The sequence below is a fragment of the Micropterus salmoides genome, unplaced genomic scaffold (assembly GCF_014851395.1).
Source record: "Micropterus salmoides isolate LMB-PRFRI ecotype aquatic unplaced genomic scaffold, ASM1485139v1 Ms_hic_scaffold_2, whole genome shotgun sequence".
NCBI classification, from domain to species: Eukaryota; Metazoa; Chordata; class Actinopteri; order Centrarchiformes; family Centrarchidae; genus Micropterus; species Micropterus salmoides.
The window spans coordinates 37,898,745-37,917,406 of NW_024041150.1; the positions used below are offsets into that span (position 1 = coordinate 37,898,745).

General features: G+C 40.1%; 1 protein-coding gene across 2 annotated transcripts; it reads right to left on the reverse strand.

Annotated features, from left to right (window-relative positions):
- Positions 1-292: 292 nt before the first annotated feature.
- On the reverse strand, positions 293-16,006 carry LOC119913028 (Fc receptor-like B). 2 transcript variants are annotated; one of them, XM_038732342.1, is made up of 10 exons: positions 15,857-16,006; positions 12,428-12,796; positions 11,509-11,601; positions 8,085-11,378; positions 6,606-6,694; positions 6,429-6,470; positions 4,420-4,683; positions 3,731-3,973; positions 1,905-2,024; positions 293-1,815 (listed from the first exon to the last, which is right to left on the reverse strand). In XM_038732342.1, the coding sequence occupies exons 5-10, from the start codon at positions 6,634-6,636 to the stop codon at positions 1,760-1,762; spliced, it is 756 nt and encodes a 251-aa protein (XP_038588270.1). In that variant the 5' UTR covers positions 6,637-6,694; positions 8,085-11,378; positions 11,509-11,601; positions 12,428-12,796; positions 15,857-16,006; the 3' UTR covers positions 293-1,759. The 2 variants fall into 2 exon arrangements, with proteins under 2 accessions (XP_038588270.1, XP_038588269.1); XM_038732341.1 differs by having other exon boundaries at positions 293-1,818.
- Between the last annotated feature and the right edge of the window lie 2,656 nt (positions 16,007-18,662).

Sequence of the window (18,662 nt, forward strand, 5' to 3'; positions counted from 1 at the left end):
TGTATTCTTAATGGGTCTCACCTGCTGTCATTTACCTACCTGCTTGTGTGTGCGTTTGTCAGTATATATTGTCCGGTTGTTCACTGTAGTCTTTGTCAGTCCGTCGTGTGACGTCTGTGACCTGTATGTCTGCCTGAACCCCCGCCGTTTGTTTATGATCCATGAGTTTTTGGATATATGTTTTTCACGTGCCTGTCATCCAGAGTTGCATTTTATTGCAACCTTCAGTTGTAAAGTTTGTAATTTTCACATAATAATGTAATAATATGTAATAATCTTTATTTATAGAATACTTTTCAAAACAATGTTACAAAGTGCTTTCACAAGAGCAAACTAAATAAAACATAGCAAACAAAATAACATACAAGGTAACAGCAGGAAGAAAGTTATGAATTTAAACTTACAGTTAAAAGAAAAATAGAAAAATAAAATAAACTAAAATAACCAGTAAAGTAATACTGCTAATACACTGGTATACACTTCCTGCTGTGTTTGAAACAACAGTATGTCGTATTCTTATCTTAAAATAACATCTTCAAGCTCATTTTGATGCTACACTGACTTGTAATAGGGTGATAGAGTCTCTCTCATTGCCACTCCTACTCCAGATATCGTGCCATGTAACTTTGAAAACCTGGGCAGAACATTTATCATAACAACAGTGTAATGGTATACGGCACCAAGACGACTCTTTGGCTACAAGCTATAAGAAGGAGTAAAAAGTATATAATAACCAATGTAAGTTATTTGGATCAAGCTAGCTCTGCAAGTGACCGGACAAGAGTAGCTTAAATATATTACAGGTTTTTACACGGTGGAGTGAGCTAAAAGAGCTAAAAAGATGCAGTAGAGAAGCCGAGCTGGCTTTTTTTCTGTTGGACAGTAAAAACTTATTAGCTGGCTTGCTATGTTGTGTGTTTTTGCACTTTTTTTTTGTTTTGAAGTTAGCAAAGTTGTTGATACGAGCAAAATCAGCCAGAGATTTCAGATAAATATAGACTTGACGTTAGCAAAGTTACTAGATAACACACTCGGACATCGGTAACATTACTGTAAGTGCTCTTGTGTCGGTTGCTGGCTAGCTTACAAGTTTCAAGCGACATTATGCTGCTGCCAGTAGACAGCGGTGCTTGTGTCGAACCAGGGTTGAGCTGGCAACATAACTGGGCTCTGCAGCCTCTATGGACATAACATTAGCTAATGGCAGAGGCAAACAGACAGAAAAGGACATTGACAGAGGAAGCTAAGAAGAGTTAAAGAGAGTGACCAAGGCAAGAAGCTCCCGGACGTTAGTGGGAGACAGAGACCGAGCTGGCCCTTTTTCTGTGTACACAGTTAGACTAGTTACTAATATTGCTGTCTTTTGTTGTTGCCATTGCTGATGTTTGACTGTGTTACCAAAGCTGGCAACTTGCTAGTTTTTGATAGCAATGTAATCATTACAAATGCACATGTGCAGCTGTCCTTATTTACGGTTTATTTATCAGCGGTAAACTATGAAAGGTCGGGGCGCCAAATCATATTAAAAAACCATCTCATATAATTTTGCTTTTAGTGTTCTGCAATTGGGTCCAAAACTTGTTTTCTGCCCCGGGCACTCAGCATCCCTCCTGCCTTGCCTGCCACTCATTTTGTCTCAGGGAACTAACTTCCATGAAAAAACCTTTGTTCTTTTATGAGCACCAAATGAAAAAGATGCATGTTAAAAAGTACAGACACATAACAACATTATAATATACAAAATCTGTGGTCTTGTAATCTATTCCACCTCCATGACGACATGATGGCCTCTGTCCTCTGCAATCACCTGAAGTGCTACTAGAAGAAGAAACACGGAGCAGTAGAAGAATGAACAAAACAGAAACTACAGCCACCCAAACAAAATCAGCAGAGTTCGTTCTCACCTCTTCTGTTGTCTCTGTATATGAGTCCCAGTACGATGGTGGACAGCAGGTAAGGAGTCCCTACAACTACATGATGAATCAGTCTGCAGACACGCATTACAGGAGCTGCTGGCTCAGACACTGCAGGGACATTAAAAACTAATCAAATGACATACATACCTGTGTCCATGAAATTAAATGAAATCAATCCAAGAGGCTGCTGCCATTGTTAGCAATAGTATAAAAGTAAAGCTCATTATGCCAGCTGATTTTTACCAACACATTCTGACTCTGATCTTGTCACGTGTGGAAACTTGGTCAAGAAACCTTGGTGTCACTTTTTAATGCCCTGTGTACCCTTTTAGCATTATTTTTCGACATGTAGGGCTCCGTGTCAAGTTAGAAATAATACGTATGCAATGTTCAGTTGTTAATGTCATGTAACATCTTTGGTTAGGTTTAGGAAAACATCGCAGTTTGGTTTAAAATACTGTTACTTTCTTCCCTTAGAGTTGTGTTAGTTGAGTATTGACTTTTTGTTTCACACAGGAAACAAACTTATGGGTAATAGTTCAGTTTCTGACCGATCCAACCACCTCCATACTCACAAGTGCCCGGCTGAGCGCCACTACGTTGGAGTTGGACGAGAGGTTTGCCTTCCTACACCTACTGATTGGGGGGGACTATTCAATATGCATATACACATGTGAACTGGACACTTTTGGTAGAGGCCCCTGTCTGGGAGATCTTCAACACATCTCCAGCTAAGCTTTTCTGGCATTTCTTTGGAGGTTGGGGGCATTGAACCTGAGTGGGCAATGTTCAAAGCTTCTATTGATGAAGCTGCAGCGAGGAGCTGTAGTCTCTAGGTAAGACCATGAGCCCACAGCTTCCTCAAAGGGCATTAACCCTCAAACATCGTGGTTGACAACGATGGTCAGGGAAACTGTCCGAATGAAAGAGGAGTCCGGAGGTGGTTGCAAGGCACCAATGGACCCAAAGGGCTGCAGCCTCTGCTGTGAAAGAGGTAAAACAGCTCATGTGGGAGAGGTTCGGAGAAGCCATGGAGAAGGACTTTCGGTTTGCACCAAGTGCTACTGGAAAACCTCAGGAGGGGGAAACGCGGAACTATCCAAGCTGTTTACAGTAAGGGTGGGACTTTTTTGAACTCTCCTGAGGGAGTAATTGGGCGATGGAAGGAACACTTGGAAGGAATCCCACTTACACACCCTCTTGGTAGAGGCAGAGCTGGAGGCTGATAATTTCTCTGGTGGAAGTCACTGCGAAGTCGCTGCTCCATTGTTTCAAAAGTATCTAGTTAAGGTGGTTTGGGCATGTGGGAAGGATGGACCCTGGGCTCCTCCCTTGGGAGGTGTTCCCTGGCATGTCGAGCTGGGGCGAGGCCATGGGGAAGACCCAAGACTAGGTTGAGAGATTAAATTTCCACAATAGGAATAGGTCTGGGAAATTCCTCAGGATTCCCCCGTCAGAGCTGGTTAATGTGACTTGGGAAATGGAGGTTTGGGGTCTTCTGCTGATGCTGCTGCTCCTTCATCCTGACCCCAGATAATTGGTTGAAGATGGATGGATGGAAGGCAAGCCTATTTATCGGCTCTATACTATATACTAAATTAAGGTTAATTTAAATGTTCAGTTGTAGATGACCCAACCCAACTGTGCCCCCAAATCAGAAAATAGTCAGCAAGCTAAGCCAAGGTGATATAATTTGTTTTAATATTGTGCATGTTTTGCTGCACATTACACCCCCTGAAATAACTTTTCAATTTATGGGCCTCAGTTGGAAAATAAAGCAGTTTGTTATTAGCAGATGAAACTTATTATCTCACCTCTGACAGTCAGCCAGCTGTCTGGTGATTCATCTCCAGAGACTTTGCACGTGTAGAATCCTTCATCAGATTCGGAGACACTGTGGATGGTCATGTTTCCTGTAGAGCTGCTCCTGATGAGAAGTCCATCTTTATAGAAATCAGCTGTGAGACTGGAGGGATGTATCTTGTTTCTGCAGCTCAGAGTCACATCGTCACCCTCCATCACAGGAAGGACAGGAATCTCCAGGATCACAAAGCCACCTCAGGGACAGACAGAAACAAGGAAGGACGTTTTAAGCTCACAAAGCTTTAAGGAGTCTACACATGATCATTTATAACATTGTTTTTTTGCCAGTATGAGGCATTGTTTGACTCCGATCATTTGATACAGCACACACTGTGGGACATACAAACAGAAGAAATAGTAAAGGTAGAGTGTGGTATCCATAAAATAATTTGACAACTCAAGTCAAAACATTATGTGGCCTCATAACAACATCATGCTCTGTCTACCTTTGCTACTGAGAGAGGACAGTCTGTTTCACCACAAGAAGTTTTTTTGTCATCGAACATATGCTGCGGTTTTTTATTTCCTTCTTAAACTAGATGCCCCCAACCTGCTTTTGAGAATTAGAAACAGTAAGCCTACGTAGTTATGGAGGCCAGCAACCATTTTGTGTCATATGGAGGTAAATGTTTAAACCCACTGGTCACTGTGATGCTGACGGCTTCACTGCGCTCTCCTGCTGCAAACTCACACCAGTACACTCCAGTGTCTGATGGGTAAAGGTCAGCGATGAAGCAGTGGGATTCATATTTTCTTCCACAGAATTTGAAACACTCTTCATTTGTGTCTTTGGATGTGTTCCTCTTAACGCTCCACTCAGAAGAGATTACCTGCTGCCCACAGCTCAGAGAGACAGACTCGTACTGAAAGAACTGGGATCTGTTGGGAAGGACGCTCAGAGCGGCTGCAAGAAACAGACACATGATGCCAAAGTGAGACTTTTATATGCTACTTAAGCAAACAGAAGACTTTGTAGACGTGAACAAACAGGAGCACTTGCCTGATGTGCGGATGCTCAGCAAGCTTGTCACCTTCTTTACAATTTATTAAATAATGTTATTATAAACAGGTTGCCCCTTCAATAATAATTCAAGTGTGTTTCGGTCATGGACAAAGTATTCAGATCCTTTACTTAAGCAAAAGTACTAATTCCACACTGTAAAAATACTCTGTTACAAGTAAAAGTCCTGTAAAAGTAAAAGTATGTAAGTATACCAGGAAAATGTACTGAAAGAAAATGTACTGAAAGTATTAAACGTAAAAGTATTGCAGAAACAAAAAGCAGGATTTTACTGCTGTAATTGTTGAGGTGGAGCTCATTTTTAGCTAACTATACTGATTATTTTCATTATGGATTAATTGTCAGGGTTTACGCCAAGTGCAGACAGGAACATGGCCCAAATGCAAGACACAGAGCCGGCAGAATGAGTACTGAAACAAAAACGTAACAAGTGTGGCAGAGTCAAGGTAACCAAAAAGTAATATCCAGAAACAGAAAATCCAAACGCTGAGACGAAAAATAAATCCCAGGGTTCAGAACGGAAACAATAATCAAAACTTCAGCGGGCTGAAGTGAGGCACAGACACAGCCAACAAAAGATCCGACAGAGTTACAGACAACATAACGCATGACAATACAACAGCAAACGAGCGGGGCAGGAAAGCAGAACAGGTGTAAGACATCAAGGTAATGAAACAGAACGGGAATCAAAACTAGTCACAGACAACTACAAAACAAAACAGGAAACAAAGCACGACACTGAAACACAGTGAGTAAATCGACATAGCATTCAGACAAAAATTTTACTTGATACAGACAGGCAGTGAACGTAGGGGGCTACTACTATTAAAATACCGAAATAGATGAAGACATGGACAAGACATACCGACAAGAAGACAAACGACAACTGACCAGGATGAAGGAAACAGAAAACAGAATAGATGTAAAATCTAAACAGGAAACAACAAAGTATTAAACAGATCTAAGAACTAAGACACAGAACGAAAACAGAGAAGCTGTTTGAATGAACTAAGACACAGGACGAAGAACTGAGGGAAAGAAACAGAAATGGTGATAATGGAAATAAGCTGAACATGAAAATAGACATAAGAATAAACAAAACTAAACAGGGGAAAAGGCATTGAAAAAGAAAATAAGACAAGAAAACCCAAAACCATGACATTAATCTGCTGATTATTTTCTACATTAATCGATTTTCGTAATTCTGAAAATAGTGCCGTCATAGTTACCCAGAGCCTGAAATGACACCTTCACAATGCTTCTTTTGTCTAACCAACAGTACAAAGCTCAACAATATTACAAATAAAAATAAATATAATTAACAGGAAAAGAAGCACATTTGTGAAAGTGGAACCACGAAGACCAGACATATAAGAAGCTGCCGTGAGAGCTAAACCATAATAATAGAAACTAAAACAAGATAAAGCTGCATCTCACAGAGTCACTCATGTCACTCTCTACTTTGAAGGATATAGAAGCCACAGTTTCCTGCTGCGGCCTCTTCTTAAACAACTCAATGTCAAAGGTTTGTGACTCTGGCTTCCTTTTACTGTCCTTTATTATAGTTCTTTATTTTAGTAGAGCATACAAAATCACACAAAAACTACCGTATGTAACGAGCTGGTTACCTTCTTCTCTGGTATCAGATGAGGTACGTGAATGAAACACACCTGAAAAAAAACACACAGCAGAGAGAGAAGAGAAGATTCAGGACATTTCTTTTTATCTGATGAGTTTTAACCAATAAAACTTCCTTTGAGATCTACTGTTAAGTCAAAGCACAGAGAGGAAAACATGCTACTTACAAAGGCTGAGACAGAACACAGCGACCTTCATCCTTTCCTGCTGCTGCTGACACACGCCTCACTTGTACATGGTCTGCTCGCCACTTCCTCTGTGTAGATGTGAAACGTTCAGGCATGCGTTCCACAAGCTATTGTTATTTCTGGGTCATCGTAAATCACTTTACAACAAACAGGGTGGTCTAGGCAGCTTCCTGGCATGACGTTGTTGAGCCATCAGTATCAATCGCATATTTCGCATATTTAACATTGTATATTTTACTCTGAACTACAATTTAGTGCAAAATAGCAAATGTTAGCATTCTACATTTGCTAACTGCTTTCAAAATATAGTAAATATATTGCATTTCAGTTTGTTAAAATAATGTTTAAGTCCATTTATACAGTCTATGGTCTGTTATCGAAATGTTTTTTTTCCTGCCACATGTTAAGTTTTCTCTGTAAAAGATTGTTAAGCAAGTGAATGATAACCTGGAATTCACCTTTTACTCATCCTGCTGACTGGCTTTTTTTCAGTTATAAGTGTACAGAAACAAACAAGTCAGCCGTGCATATCATCGGATGCCATCTTCTCTCTGTGCAAGGCATTGACCTCATGCGTTGCTTTAGAAAAGCATGAAGCATCATAAAAGACCACAATGGTCTGTTCACAATGCGGCCTTCTGGTAGAGCGTTACCAGAACATCAGGTCACGCTCTACCAGACTCACTCTCACACTTGCAATGAACAAATTAAACAAAAGCAAGTGAAATAGCTAAACACAAAAAATGCATCAAGTTGTTCCCAAATTCACCTGAAAATGCAACTTGTAATGACTTCTCCAGTCTCAAAATTATAATAGAATCCTTCTCAACAGCACAAATATGCTAAACAGGTGTTGATGCAACGAATAACAGGCTTTATTAGTTGCACCAGGGGTGCTTGAGCTGGAACACACGAAATACCTGAACTAGGGGTTTGTTGAGTGTCGTGTTGGACTGCGTGTTAGAAATATGGTCAAAAGAATGGTCAAAAAAGTTAAGAGATCATCGCCCTTCACAAACAAGGAACAGGATACCAAAAGATAGTGAAGGCGCTGAATGTTCCTAGAGACACCGTTGGAAGCATAGTTTGCAAGTTCAGAGTACACTACCTGGACATTGCAGAAAAGGAAACAATGGCTGCAACTAGATCATATGAGTCACTGCAAAAAACCTGCAGCAAGACTTGGTGGCAACAGCAGTATGTCCGGAGGAAGAATGAAGCACTGATAAGAACACAGTTAAGCGTGGTGGTGGCACAGCGATGCTTTCTGATGCCATGTTATTAGGTGTATATGACAAATAAAATTACTTTGACGTTATACATAACTTTTTAACATGTCTATTCTAATTTTAAATATTTGTTCTGCGTGAAATGTGAACAGAGCTACAACTTTCATTTATTTGTGCAGCCCAGTGTTGTAGAATGACAAATAAAGAAGTACTTGTATCTTAAACAAACCTGAGAAAAAATGGGTTTCTGCCAAAACAGTCCTGGTCCGATGTGATATCTGGCACCAAGTCATTAGCAGCAGATCCTTTAAGTCCTGTAAGTTGTAAAGTGGGGCCTCCATGGATCAAACTTGTTTGTCCAGCACACCCCACAGATGCGGAAATCTGGGAAATTTGGAGGACAAAGGTCAAAAATACCTTGAACTTGTTGTGTTCCTTAAACCATTCCTGAACCATTTTTGCTTTCCATGTTTTCCATGAAAGGGAGTACATGGTCCCCAACCATGCTTAGGTATAGGTGGTAAAACTAACATCCACATAAACCAAGGTCTCCCAGCAGAACATTGCCCAAAGCTTCACACCGCCTCCACCGGCTTGCCTTCTTCCCATAATAATATTGGCACAAGGTTTTGTAGTGAGAGGTATGTTGTTCTCACAACTGATCTCTACAGAAGAATTAGTGAGTTTTTCAATGTTTTCAATTTAGCGAAGACACCGGAGATTAGCGTGTAGTTTGTGACATTTATTGAAGAATCACAGATCAAAGAAAGTCCAAGGGCTGTAGTGCAACACGTAAATCCACAACAGGAATAAACTCGACACGATGATGATACGACAGAGAATGAACAGTACTGACAAACATTTATACTCTCGTAAACGACCTGTGCGGGAGAGCAAACAGGTAGAACACACAAGGCAATCAAGACTGGGAACACAAGCAGGCAGAATGAAGCTGACACAGATGGGTAATCAGTCAGACAGGATGCCGGGCATGAACTAACACCAGGGGCGAGTTCAGCACTGACAAAACGTAGCAAAACGTGTTTTTTTTGACGGAAACAGGGTGCCTTGAACACCCATTTCCACACATGCATTTCCCTGCCTTTTTAACACCGTTGTGTTTACAAACTTGTCACAGCTGACTGGGTAACACCTGAGACACGCCCACCAAAAAGAAGAAAACATACCTCGAAGCCCGTTGCACAACGTTATAAGGAAACATGTCGTTCAATCCGAAAACGCGGCAAACTGGTGCAAAACGTTTTCAGATTGAACTGACAAGACATACCTAAACAGAAACAAACAGGACTAAAACACTAAACACAGAACAGACCAAGCTGACTAAATAACTGACAACACAGACAGACTCCAAATATGACAGAGAAACAGACTAAAACAAGGATCAAGACACAGAAACACAAAGCAGACAAGACCAAATCATGACAGCATGTGTCATCACCACCCCTTCTGCTGTCTTTTTTGTCCATCATGTGTTGCTTTGAGGTAAAATAGCTGTCATCTCTGGCTGCCACTGAAAGAGTTGAAAATGACTGATGGGAATTTGAGAAAAAAAGGAAAAAAAAGTCTTTCTCTTAAAAACTAAGTCTCAAAGTGATCCTGCCACTGATGATGGGTTGAGAGAAGCGGGTACTTCCATGTCTGAAAAGTGAAGCCAATAATGTGAAAGTGCCTTAAGGCTGCATTCTTTCTAACGGACTCCACTGGTTGCTAAAAAGTTGTATCGTAAAAATTTTTATCTCACCACATTTAATACCTCAGTAAACACTTTCCTAATGCGTTTATGGTCTCTGTCGCCAGTTTCAAGTCTTCTTCAAAACAGCATGATGTTCATTTTCCTTCTGATGGTAATCTGTGTCCATCATGAAGAGCTCCCTCCTGCTGATCCACTTGTGGCTGGAGGTGATGCTGGTCTGAATCCCTGAACTGATGAGGAAGATCCAAGAGAGGGAGAAGTGCAGAACGCTCTCGTCTCCATTAACATGAAATACTGGAGGTGGGACCGAGTCAAGTCTCAAGTCTTAGCACTCAAGTCCCAAGTCGAGTCCCAAGTCCAGACCGATCATGACTGGCAAGTCCGAGTCAAGTCTCAAGTCAAGGACCAACAAGTCCAAGTCTTAAAATTGAGTTTCGAGTCCTAAACAAGTCATATTGTGGTCTTCACCAAATGTAAAACCATTTCAAAAGTTTTTATATGTTAAAATAAAAAGAAATGTATTGAATGAAGCATTAACCTGTACAGAAAGAAGTTAGAGGCGCAGTTTCACACAACAAATGTTCTATAATTTCATGAATTAAATTAAATGTTCATGTAGGGCTGCTAATTATTTTGGTCAATATTGAGATCACAGTTATTTAACAGGATTACTCATTGCCTTAGGAAACAAACTACTGAACTTCTAAAATGTAATGCGTTATTTTTAAAAACTATTATATGCATTACTCTAAAATCTCATATAGCCCATGAAATAAGAAACAATAATCCAACATTATTAACTTTAAGCAGCATCTAGAGTGCAAGAGGACGACAGCAGCACAGATTCCCCCAAGTTGACAGATTTGGGTGACGGATGGGTCACTGAGGGGGCTGTGTGTGTGTGTGTGTGTGTGTGTGTGTGTGTGTGTGTGTGTGTCTGTGTGTGTGTGTGTGTGTGTGTGTGTGTGTGTGTGTGTGTGTGTGTGTGTGTGTGTGTGTCTGTGTGTGTGTGTGTGTGTGTGTGTGTGTGTGTGTGGAGAGGTTCGCTATTATCGTTTTATATTAATTAACTTTTTTCTCTCTACACTGTTTCAACCTGGCCTTTCTTTTCTCCGTGAGATGGAGGAATTTAGAAAGTTGTGTGGCGCTGCGTCAGGGCCCTAGCTGTTGACCATGAATTATGCGTAAAATTCATCCAGCCAGAGGGAACGATCACGAACGGTTCACAGCGCGCCGGTAGTAGCCCTGCTACACAACCCATTGTAGGTACCGGAGAGGGACTGGGTCGCTGGGGCGTACAGGGCCAGGGACAGGAGATCGCGGAGCTTCGGACGGTCGGTAATTGTTCCCTCTTGCTGGAGGAAGCCACACGCTCCAGTCTAATTGAGCACCGCGCTATGTTGATGCGCTGCGCAAGTTAATATCATAATTTATATTCGGGCATGGGGAGTGTCAAGTCAGCTCAAGTCAAAAGGCTCAAGTCCAAGTGAAGTCACGAGTCATTGGTGTTAAAGTCAAAGTCGCAAGTCATCTTTGATTTTGTCAAGTCGAGTCTAAAGTCATAATTTTTGTGACTCGAGTCCACACCTCTGTCAAATACCAACGAGCTCTTTAGGAAGACACTTTGGCTGGAAGTGGCTCGTCTGGAGTGACATCATACTGGTAATAGTTGTTTGCTTTCCTTCTCCATCACATTTACTTTGTGAAACTTCTGTTTAAACACACATCCAGCACCAACTCCAACACCCAGGGCAAGTAAGATGCAGAAAGCCACAGCTGGGATCCAAAATCCCAGATGGGATCGACCACCTGATGTGAAAAAAGTCAAACAGAGAAAAAAGTTACAGTAACTGAAATACAATAGATACAAATCTGAGTGTGATTCAGCACTAATTATGTGAACTCTTTCTCTCCTCACAGAGTTGAACCGTCTCCTCACCTTTAACATCCGTCTCCTCCTTTGGATCTGGAGTTTGGACATTTGTGGGAAGCAGCAACATCTCTGTCGCCCAGGTCTTAACAGAGTTTGGATCTGAAAGAAATGAAGATGTGTAAAGATTTATAAAACAATATTAAAAAAAAACAACCATTCACAGGACAACTCTCACATGAGTTGTTGACAAAGTGATCCTTTCAGTTCTACAGATGTCTGTTTTTGACTTTTTGACTAAGAGTCGACATTCATGCTAGCAGCTCTGTGAGGCTGACTTGACCAAGCGTCATTGATGTAAACAGACACCTCTCATCTAGCCGGAGTCCTTCTCTCTGTCAGCTCAGAACAAGCTCCTCCTGGAGAGTGCCTGATCCAGGATGTGGATTGAGCAGGTCTCTGTAAAGATGTGGGCTCAGCTGTCTCTGATTTCCCGTTGCCTGGCAGCCCGAGTCCCATTTTGTCCACCGGACGTGGTGCCTGGTCCGGTTGATCTGGCTGGGTGGATCGTCCCAAGGTTCCCTGCTCTTTAGTCTAAACCCCAGCTTCCTTTTCCAATGACTTTATTTCTGTCAACACGTGTTTCAGCAAAAAAGCCAAAAAGAAAAAAACAGGTGAAAAAACTAAAATGTAGCAAACTTTGAAGGAGTTAACAGCCGCTGGTGTGAAAATCTCCCGATTCAGTCGATTTGAACAATTATGGCTGAGCCCTTTAAATGAAATCCAACAGACTTAATTCAATGATGTTTCAGCAATAAAGCTGAAAACCCTCCATATTAAAAAAAGTGTGGTGAAGTCTGAATGAGCTACTGCCAAACCTAGAAAAATGTACGCTGTAAAAATTAAATACTGTTTGTGAGAATAATCTGTAAGTGAACTATAAAATGTTTATTTCAGCAGCAGAGTTAATTAATCTAAAGAAACTTACCGACAACAATCCTAATAATCGTAGCCCTCCCCAGCTGTGGGATGAAACATCTGTAGCTTCCTTGGTCAGAGAGCTTCACGTTGAGGATCTTGAGTGAAGCGTTTCCGTGTTTCAGCTCGTCTTTGAACAGCGTCGTCCTCCCAGCGTATGACGACATCTTCATGTCCTCTACATCGTGGTTGTCACGGTAACGGTGAACATGCTTGTACGGACTCAGTGGATCTTCGGGGTCACGCGGGAGGTCGGGACGCCACCACTCCACCGTCAGGTCCTCCAGGTTGAGCAGAGGCTCCACACGACACGGCAGGATGATGTCATCACCCAGAGAGACCACGATTGGCCGAGATGAACCGATCAACTGAGGCTGACCTGAGAAATGGGGGGAAAATAGAAATCTCCTGAAAAGAGAGTGAAGTCTGGATTCTGATTTGCTTCCAAAACATTTCCAGTAACAGGAGCTGTTATTTACTTAATAAAGAAGATTATAGTCTAAGTATGAGATTTATAAATCTAGAGCTGTAATTAAAGGTCCAGTGTGTAATATTTCTGATGCTCTATTGACAGAAATGCAATATAAAGATCCATAACTATGTTTTCAGTGGTGTATAAAGACCTTACATAATGAACCATTATGTTTTTATTAGCTTAGAATGAGACTTTTTTATCTACATAACCGCGGGCACCCCCTGCTGTGGAGGTCGCTGTATTTTGTCATCATGTTTCTACCGTAGCCGTCAACGAACAAACAGCACCACAGAGCACGTTTCATCATCATGGCGTTCTTCTTCTGCTTGTGTAATTCCGGTAGTGTAGACGCCTGTCACTACATTGAATACATACAAAGAAGTAGAAGAGGGACTAATAATAATATTAATATACAGTCTCTGAATAGTCCTCTGGTTTATTAGGAGTAAGAAGAGAAGTGACATTCGGACAACTGAAGGAGCACACGTGTTATTTAGCATGAGAGCCGACAGCCAGACGGAGTCGGGACAGACAGCTGACGGCAGAAATCACGGATTTTGTGGATTTTCCAGATGGAAGATTATAACGTTAATGTGGGACAGATGTTTTCAAAGCAGAGCTGAAGTTGTCTGTTTTCTGTTGGACAGGTAAGGTGGACTTTGTTTGTCAGACTTTAGTGATGCAAATGAAAACGGTTGTTTGATAGCTTTAGCTAGAAGCTGGCCATGTTTCCCCTGTCAGTGGTGTGAAATATTGATTAATTTCATGGCGCCTACTTATTCTCCAGCCTGTTCTGGCTTTGCCAGTTACATTAGCGAGACAATCAGCTGACCAGTAACATTAATTGGCAATAAAACGGTAACATTATCTTAGAGCATGGAAGCATCAGCCAGCTAAACCTTTAGTGCCCTGGTAGAAAAACATTTGTTGTTTGTTGGATTGGTTTATTCTCCAGCACTGTGCTTTGGCTTGTGGTGTCATGTTAGTTGGATTAATTTCATGTAGTTACTCTCTCTCTCTCTCCAGCGCTCTGTTTTTGGCTTTGTATGTTACCTTTGTGAAAATCAGCTGATCACTAATTGGCAATAAAACGGCAGCTTACAGCATCGAAGCTCAGATCAGCAGCTAAACTTCACATTTTACTGCCCTGGTGGAAAACATGTAATTGTTTTTACTGCTAATGGTGAAATGTAACAAGACCGTGTGCTTATCAAGTGACCAATAATAAATACTTGCATTAACAAAACATGTGCACACAAATATGTAATTTTTACTTTCACATGCTAGATGCCCATTAAAAATGTTGCACCATTTTACCACAAGCTGAATTACGGCTGTCAGTACGACTTTGTGTTTCTGTTGTATTTCAAAAATTTCAAAAAGACATTTTGGTAATATTTGCAGATTGCTTATCTAATTTAGCAAAGTGAGAGGAGCCTTGATCCTCAACTGACTATGCCTTTGTAAACTTCATGTAGGCTATTATGTGGTTTATAACAGTGAGGTTTACATTGTCCTGTTATCTGTCAGTGGTCATACTTGATGCACTAGATGTGATAGTGTTTGAGAATTTACTTTGGTGTGTTAGTCCAGATAAGCCAACACTCCAGAGATGTAAAATAATGTATTACAGGAGTATGAGACATCATGTAGCACTTCATTTCTTCATGTGGCTGTTGTTTATTAATGAAAAAGTAACAATAATATTCTAACAAACATATGGTTTTACATAATTTATATAATTTCTTAATATATCTAAAAGAATCCTATTTTCTTGACTGGAAATCTCTTTTATCTCATAGATGACATCTTTGTCCTGTCTCAGGCACCTTAGCTTTACTGTTTGCTTGGGTAGTGGAGGGGGGCTGCAATTCAAAACCCTCACCACTAGATGTCAGTAGAACTTACACACTGAACCTTTAACAATTATTTACATCACTGATTAATCTTAGTTGTTTTCTTGATTAGCCTAATCTTTGAGTAAAAAAAATTGTGAAAATTGCAGTTTAATGAAGCTGAAAGTCTTTAAAATTCTTCAAATTGTTTTATATAACCAACAGCCCCAAACTTAAGTTGATTTGTGACAGTATTCTTATTTAATTACATTTTTATGAAGTTTTCAATCTTAATGATGCAAATATCTTACCAAAACTAAAGTTGAGTCCTGACTTGGTATCTTGCAGAACCGTATTTATGTTTCATGTTTTCATTTTAACTGTCATGCTTATCAGGAAGTTGGATGTGTCCCAAAAATCTGGAAAAACAACCCCAACATGCCACCTTTTGTAAAGTCACTCTATTTTAACTGCGATCAGCTGACAGAAGACTGAACCAGCTTTTTCAGTCTTCTGAAAAATGCTGACCAATCCTACCAAGCCCTGATCCTACAGATAACAACTAAACTTTCCGCTCATGTGACAGTAAAAGGAAAAGCCTATTGAATCATCATTAACTAGTCATCATCAAATTATTTATATGGACAAATATCTGGATAATTAAACAGAAAAAAATCGCACATAGCTCTGTGAATAATATGACAGACAACACGTTGGTAACAGGGTGAAAAAGAATTAACTAAGCCAGCATTCCCCTGAAGCCAACGTTAAAATTAAACATAGCATAGGCCTATCTGTTCATAGATGTAAAACACAAATGTGTTCTGCTTGTTTTCTGTAACAGGTTATAGATTATTCTACATGTTATTGCTAATTGTAATTAATCAATCAAACCTGTCCAATTTCTAGTCATTTTACAGCAGCAGCTGTTTGTTATGTTACGTTGATACACACATCACATCAATGTTTGAAAGTTACTGATTATAACAATTATTTTCAGGTAAAATTTCAGTTAAAGGACACTAAACTATTGGTAGACCACATGAGTAACCTTAACTTTATTGATCTTTATTTAACTGGTTATCGCTCAGGTGGAAATATTAATGAATGAATGAATGAATGAACTCACCTTCAACAGGCTTCGTCCAGACCACTATACTCAAAAATATAGTGAGAGTCCAGAGTGGACAAAAGGTAGCCCTAAAGACAAGCACGAAGTTCCCGAAGTGAACCATAAAAACACCTCAGACAATCATACAAAACTACCTCCTGATGTGAGCTCGGCTGGTGAACGAGTCCTGCTCAGTTCCTAGGTGACGTGATGGCGTAACATTGTTTATTTCAGTGGCATGTTGCTAGGGGGGGTTTCTAGCTTTTTAAAGTACCTTTCAGTTTGCTCATAAACAGAGGTGTGGCACTTCATGTTAGTTGAGAGCCACAAAGTCAAATCATAAATTAATATAGTCTAAGAGCGTGGTGAACTCAAATATCAGACATAATCATTAGTAAATTATATTTTATTTACAAAGCAAAACATGCTTCAAATAATGTAGCTAACTTTGCAGCAAGTCACACAGCACAATGACATCAACACACTTTAATTTACACCAACAGTTACTTTACACACACCAGAGGCCCCAGTCTTCATCTTATGAAGGCCATACAGGTTTTGCAACACTATGTTAAACTGGGCACAAGAGTGGTCCTTGATAAGTGCTATGGAAACCTGAAGGATGCCTATGTGAGCAGGGCTAAACTGTCTATCTCAAACCACAACACAGGTCACCTCATCCCCACTTACAGAACTTTTTCAAGACTTGTGTACTAAGAAGGCCTCAGGGCTGGAGGGAGTATCTGCATCACCTGCATGGTGCCCCATCTTTCAACAATCACACACCATCGCCACCTTGTGGAAGAAATCAGTATCTACACCTTTACCTAAAAAACCTTAGCCAAAGGTGAATAATAATTTCAGTCCTGTGGCTCCGACATCTATTGTCCTGAAATGTCTTGAGAGGATAATGGTGTCATTTCTTAAGCAAGATATTGGTGTGTTTTCAGATCCCTTTCAGTTTTCTTGTCAGCAGGTGGGTGGCAGAGATGACGCATTATGCAGGCACTTTGTTTATTGATTTTAGTTCATCTTTTAACACTCTGCAGCCTCACATGCTCATCCAGAAACTGAAGCGCATGAATATTAACTCTTTTTAGTCTCAACTAGAACTAAACATTTTTAACAAACCACACTCAGCAGGTTAGAGTAAACAATGCTCTCTCTGAGCCCAGGTCAGGACATGACTAGTGACTCCACTCTAACAACTGATACAGCAACACTCGACCTTATGCACAAGGAAAACAATCCAGCAGCTTATCATACAGAAACTTAGGAAGTTATTCCGTGGTGTGACGACAACTATCTTGTGCTGAATGTGACCAAGACTGAAGAGATGCTGTTTGACCCAGAGGCCGTCAGTGAACCCAGGCCTGTGGTCATCAACGACATACCCGTCACTCAGGTTTGCTCTTATAAGTGTCTTGGTGTACATAATGACAATGCACTCAGCTGGAAAGCTGATGTTGATGGGTCTCTGCTCCAGACTACAACAGAGGATGCAGTTTTTACATAGACTTAGTGTACGGAGTCAAACAATAATGTATGTAGTTGTTTTATCATGCAGTGCTGGAGAGTATTCTAAGTTATGGTATTACAGCTTCGTATGGTAACCTGACAGTACAGTCCAAATCACAGATCACATGTCAGGTACAAACACAAGTGAGTACAACCCACACATTTTTGTAAACATTTGTAACACTCAAGAAATGACACTTTACTACAATGTATAGTACTGAGAAAATTTATAGTTATACAAACTGTACACTCACTACTTTACATTGAAGTGTCATTTCTTCAGTGTTACAAATGTTTACAAAAAATGTGTGGGTTGTACTCACTTGTGAGACACTGTATCAAGACTAGCATATAATGTAGATGTTTTCCATAATTGTTGAACAATCTGTCAATGTCCAATACGCAGTTTGGCTGTGCGACATTTATTATTCTTTATTCATTGTGGTCAATGCAGGCTGAATGTGTTGCACCTTCAGATGCGGCCATTGTGAGAAGGCATGCATGTTGTGTGTGTGTGGTGTGTATATATATATATATTTATATTGAGATATGAGAGCATGTGTTGAGAGATTATTTCATTCTATTTTATATAGTTTTGCGAAGCTGCAGAACAGACCAATTCAAAACAACTTTCCCTTCGGGGACAATAAAGTATTTTATATGTATTAAATGAGATTTATTTGGCTACTATAGAATACTAATAGTACACAAATGCTGTAGAAATATTTTAAGTAACTTGAACAGAAACTCAGAGCTTCAAAGCATAACACAAGAAGTAAACCTTATACAATCTTGAACAATAAAATCGACACACTGTAGTCATTTGCAAATGTGATTTTGGCTCCTGTAGGATAATACTGCACAAAGTTCCACTTTACGTAACCTGAACGTACTGGACAAAATCAAAATGTTTCTAAAACATAATCTACTAACAAACATTGAATTTTTCTCAGATTTGTACTCAAGACACAAGGCAACACAAGAGGTAAGTCTTATAAACTAATTTAAAGTGCAACAGGTCGTTTAATGTTCAACATCAGGAAACAAGACCAACTTGTATTTCAGTGTTTCAAATAAAAAAAACAATACAACCATGAAAAAACATCATTAATAAAGGATGTGTGTGTGCGCTGTTTCTGGAATACATTGTATGGAAACATCTGACTAATGCTGAATAGCAATAACAAAAGAACAATGTAGGTATAAAAACATAACTCCAGTGAGAGTTTCTTTCCTTATAAAGTAAATTTAGCTCCGAAAGGTTTCAGACATCTGCAGCTTGAATTCTGTATATTAAAAAGGTTTT

Bases quoted from the DNA above. Each gene is read 5' to 3' on its own strand.
- LOC119913028 (XM_038732341.1), bottom strand. From the start codon at position 6,636: ATGAAGGTCGCTGTGTTCTGTCTCAGCCTTT. The intron at 6,471-6,605 runs GTAAGTAGCATG...GTTTTTTTTCAG, and splicing joins TGTGTTCTGTCTCAGCCTTT to GTGTGTTTCATTCACGTACC. The intron at 1,819-1,904 runs GTGAGAACGAAC...TTCTTCTTCTAG, and splicing joins ATACAGAGACAACAGAAGAG to TAGCACTTCAGGTGATTGCA.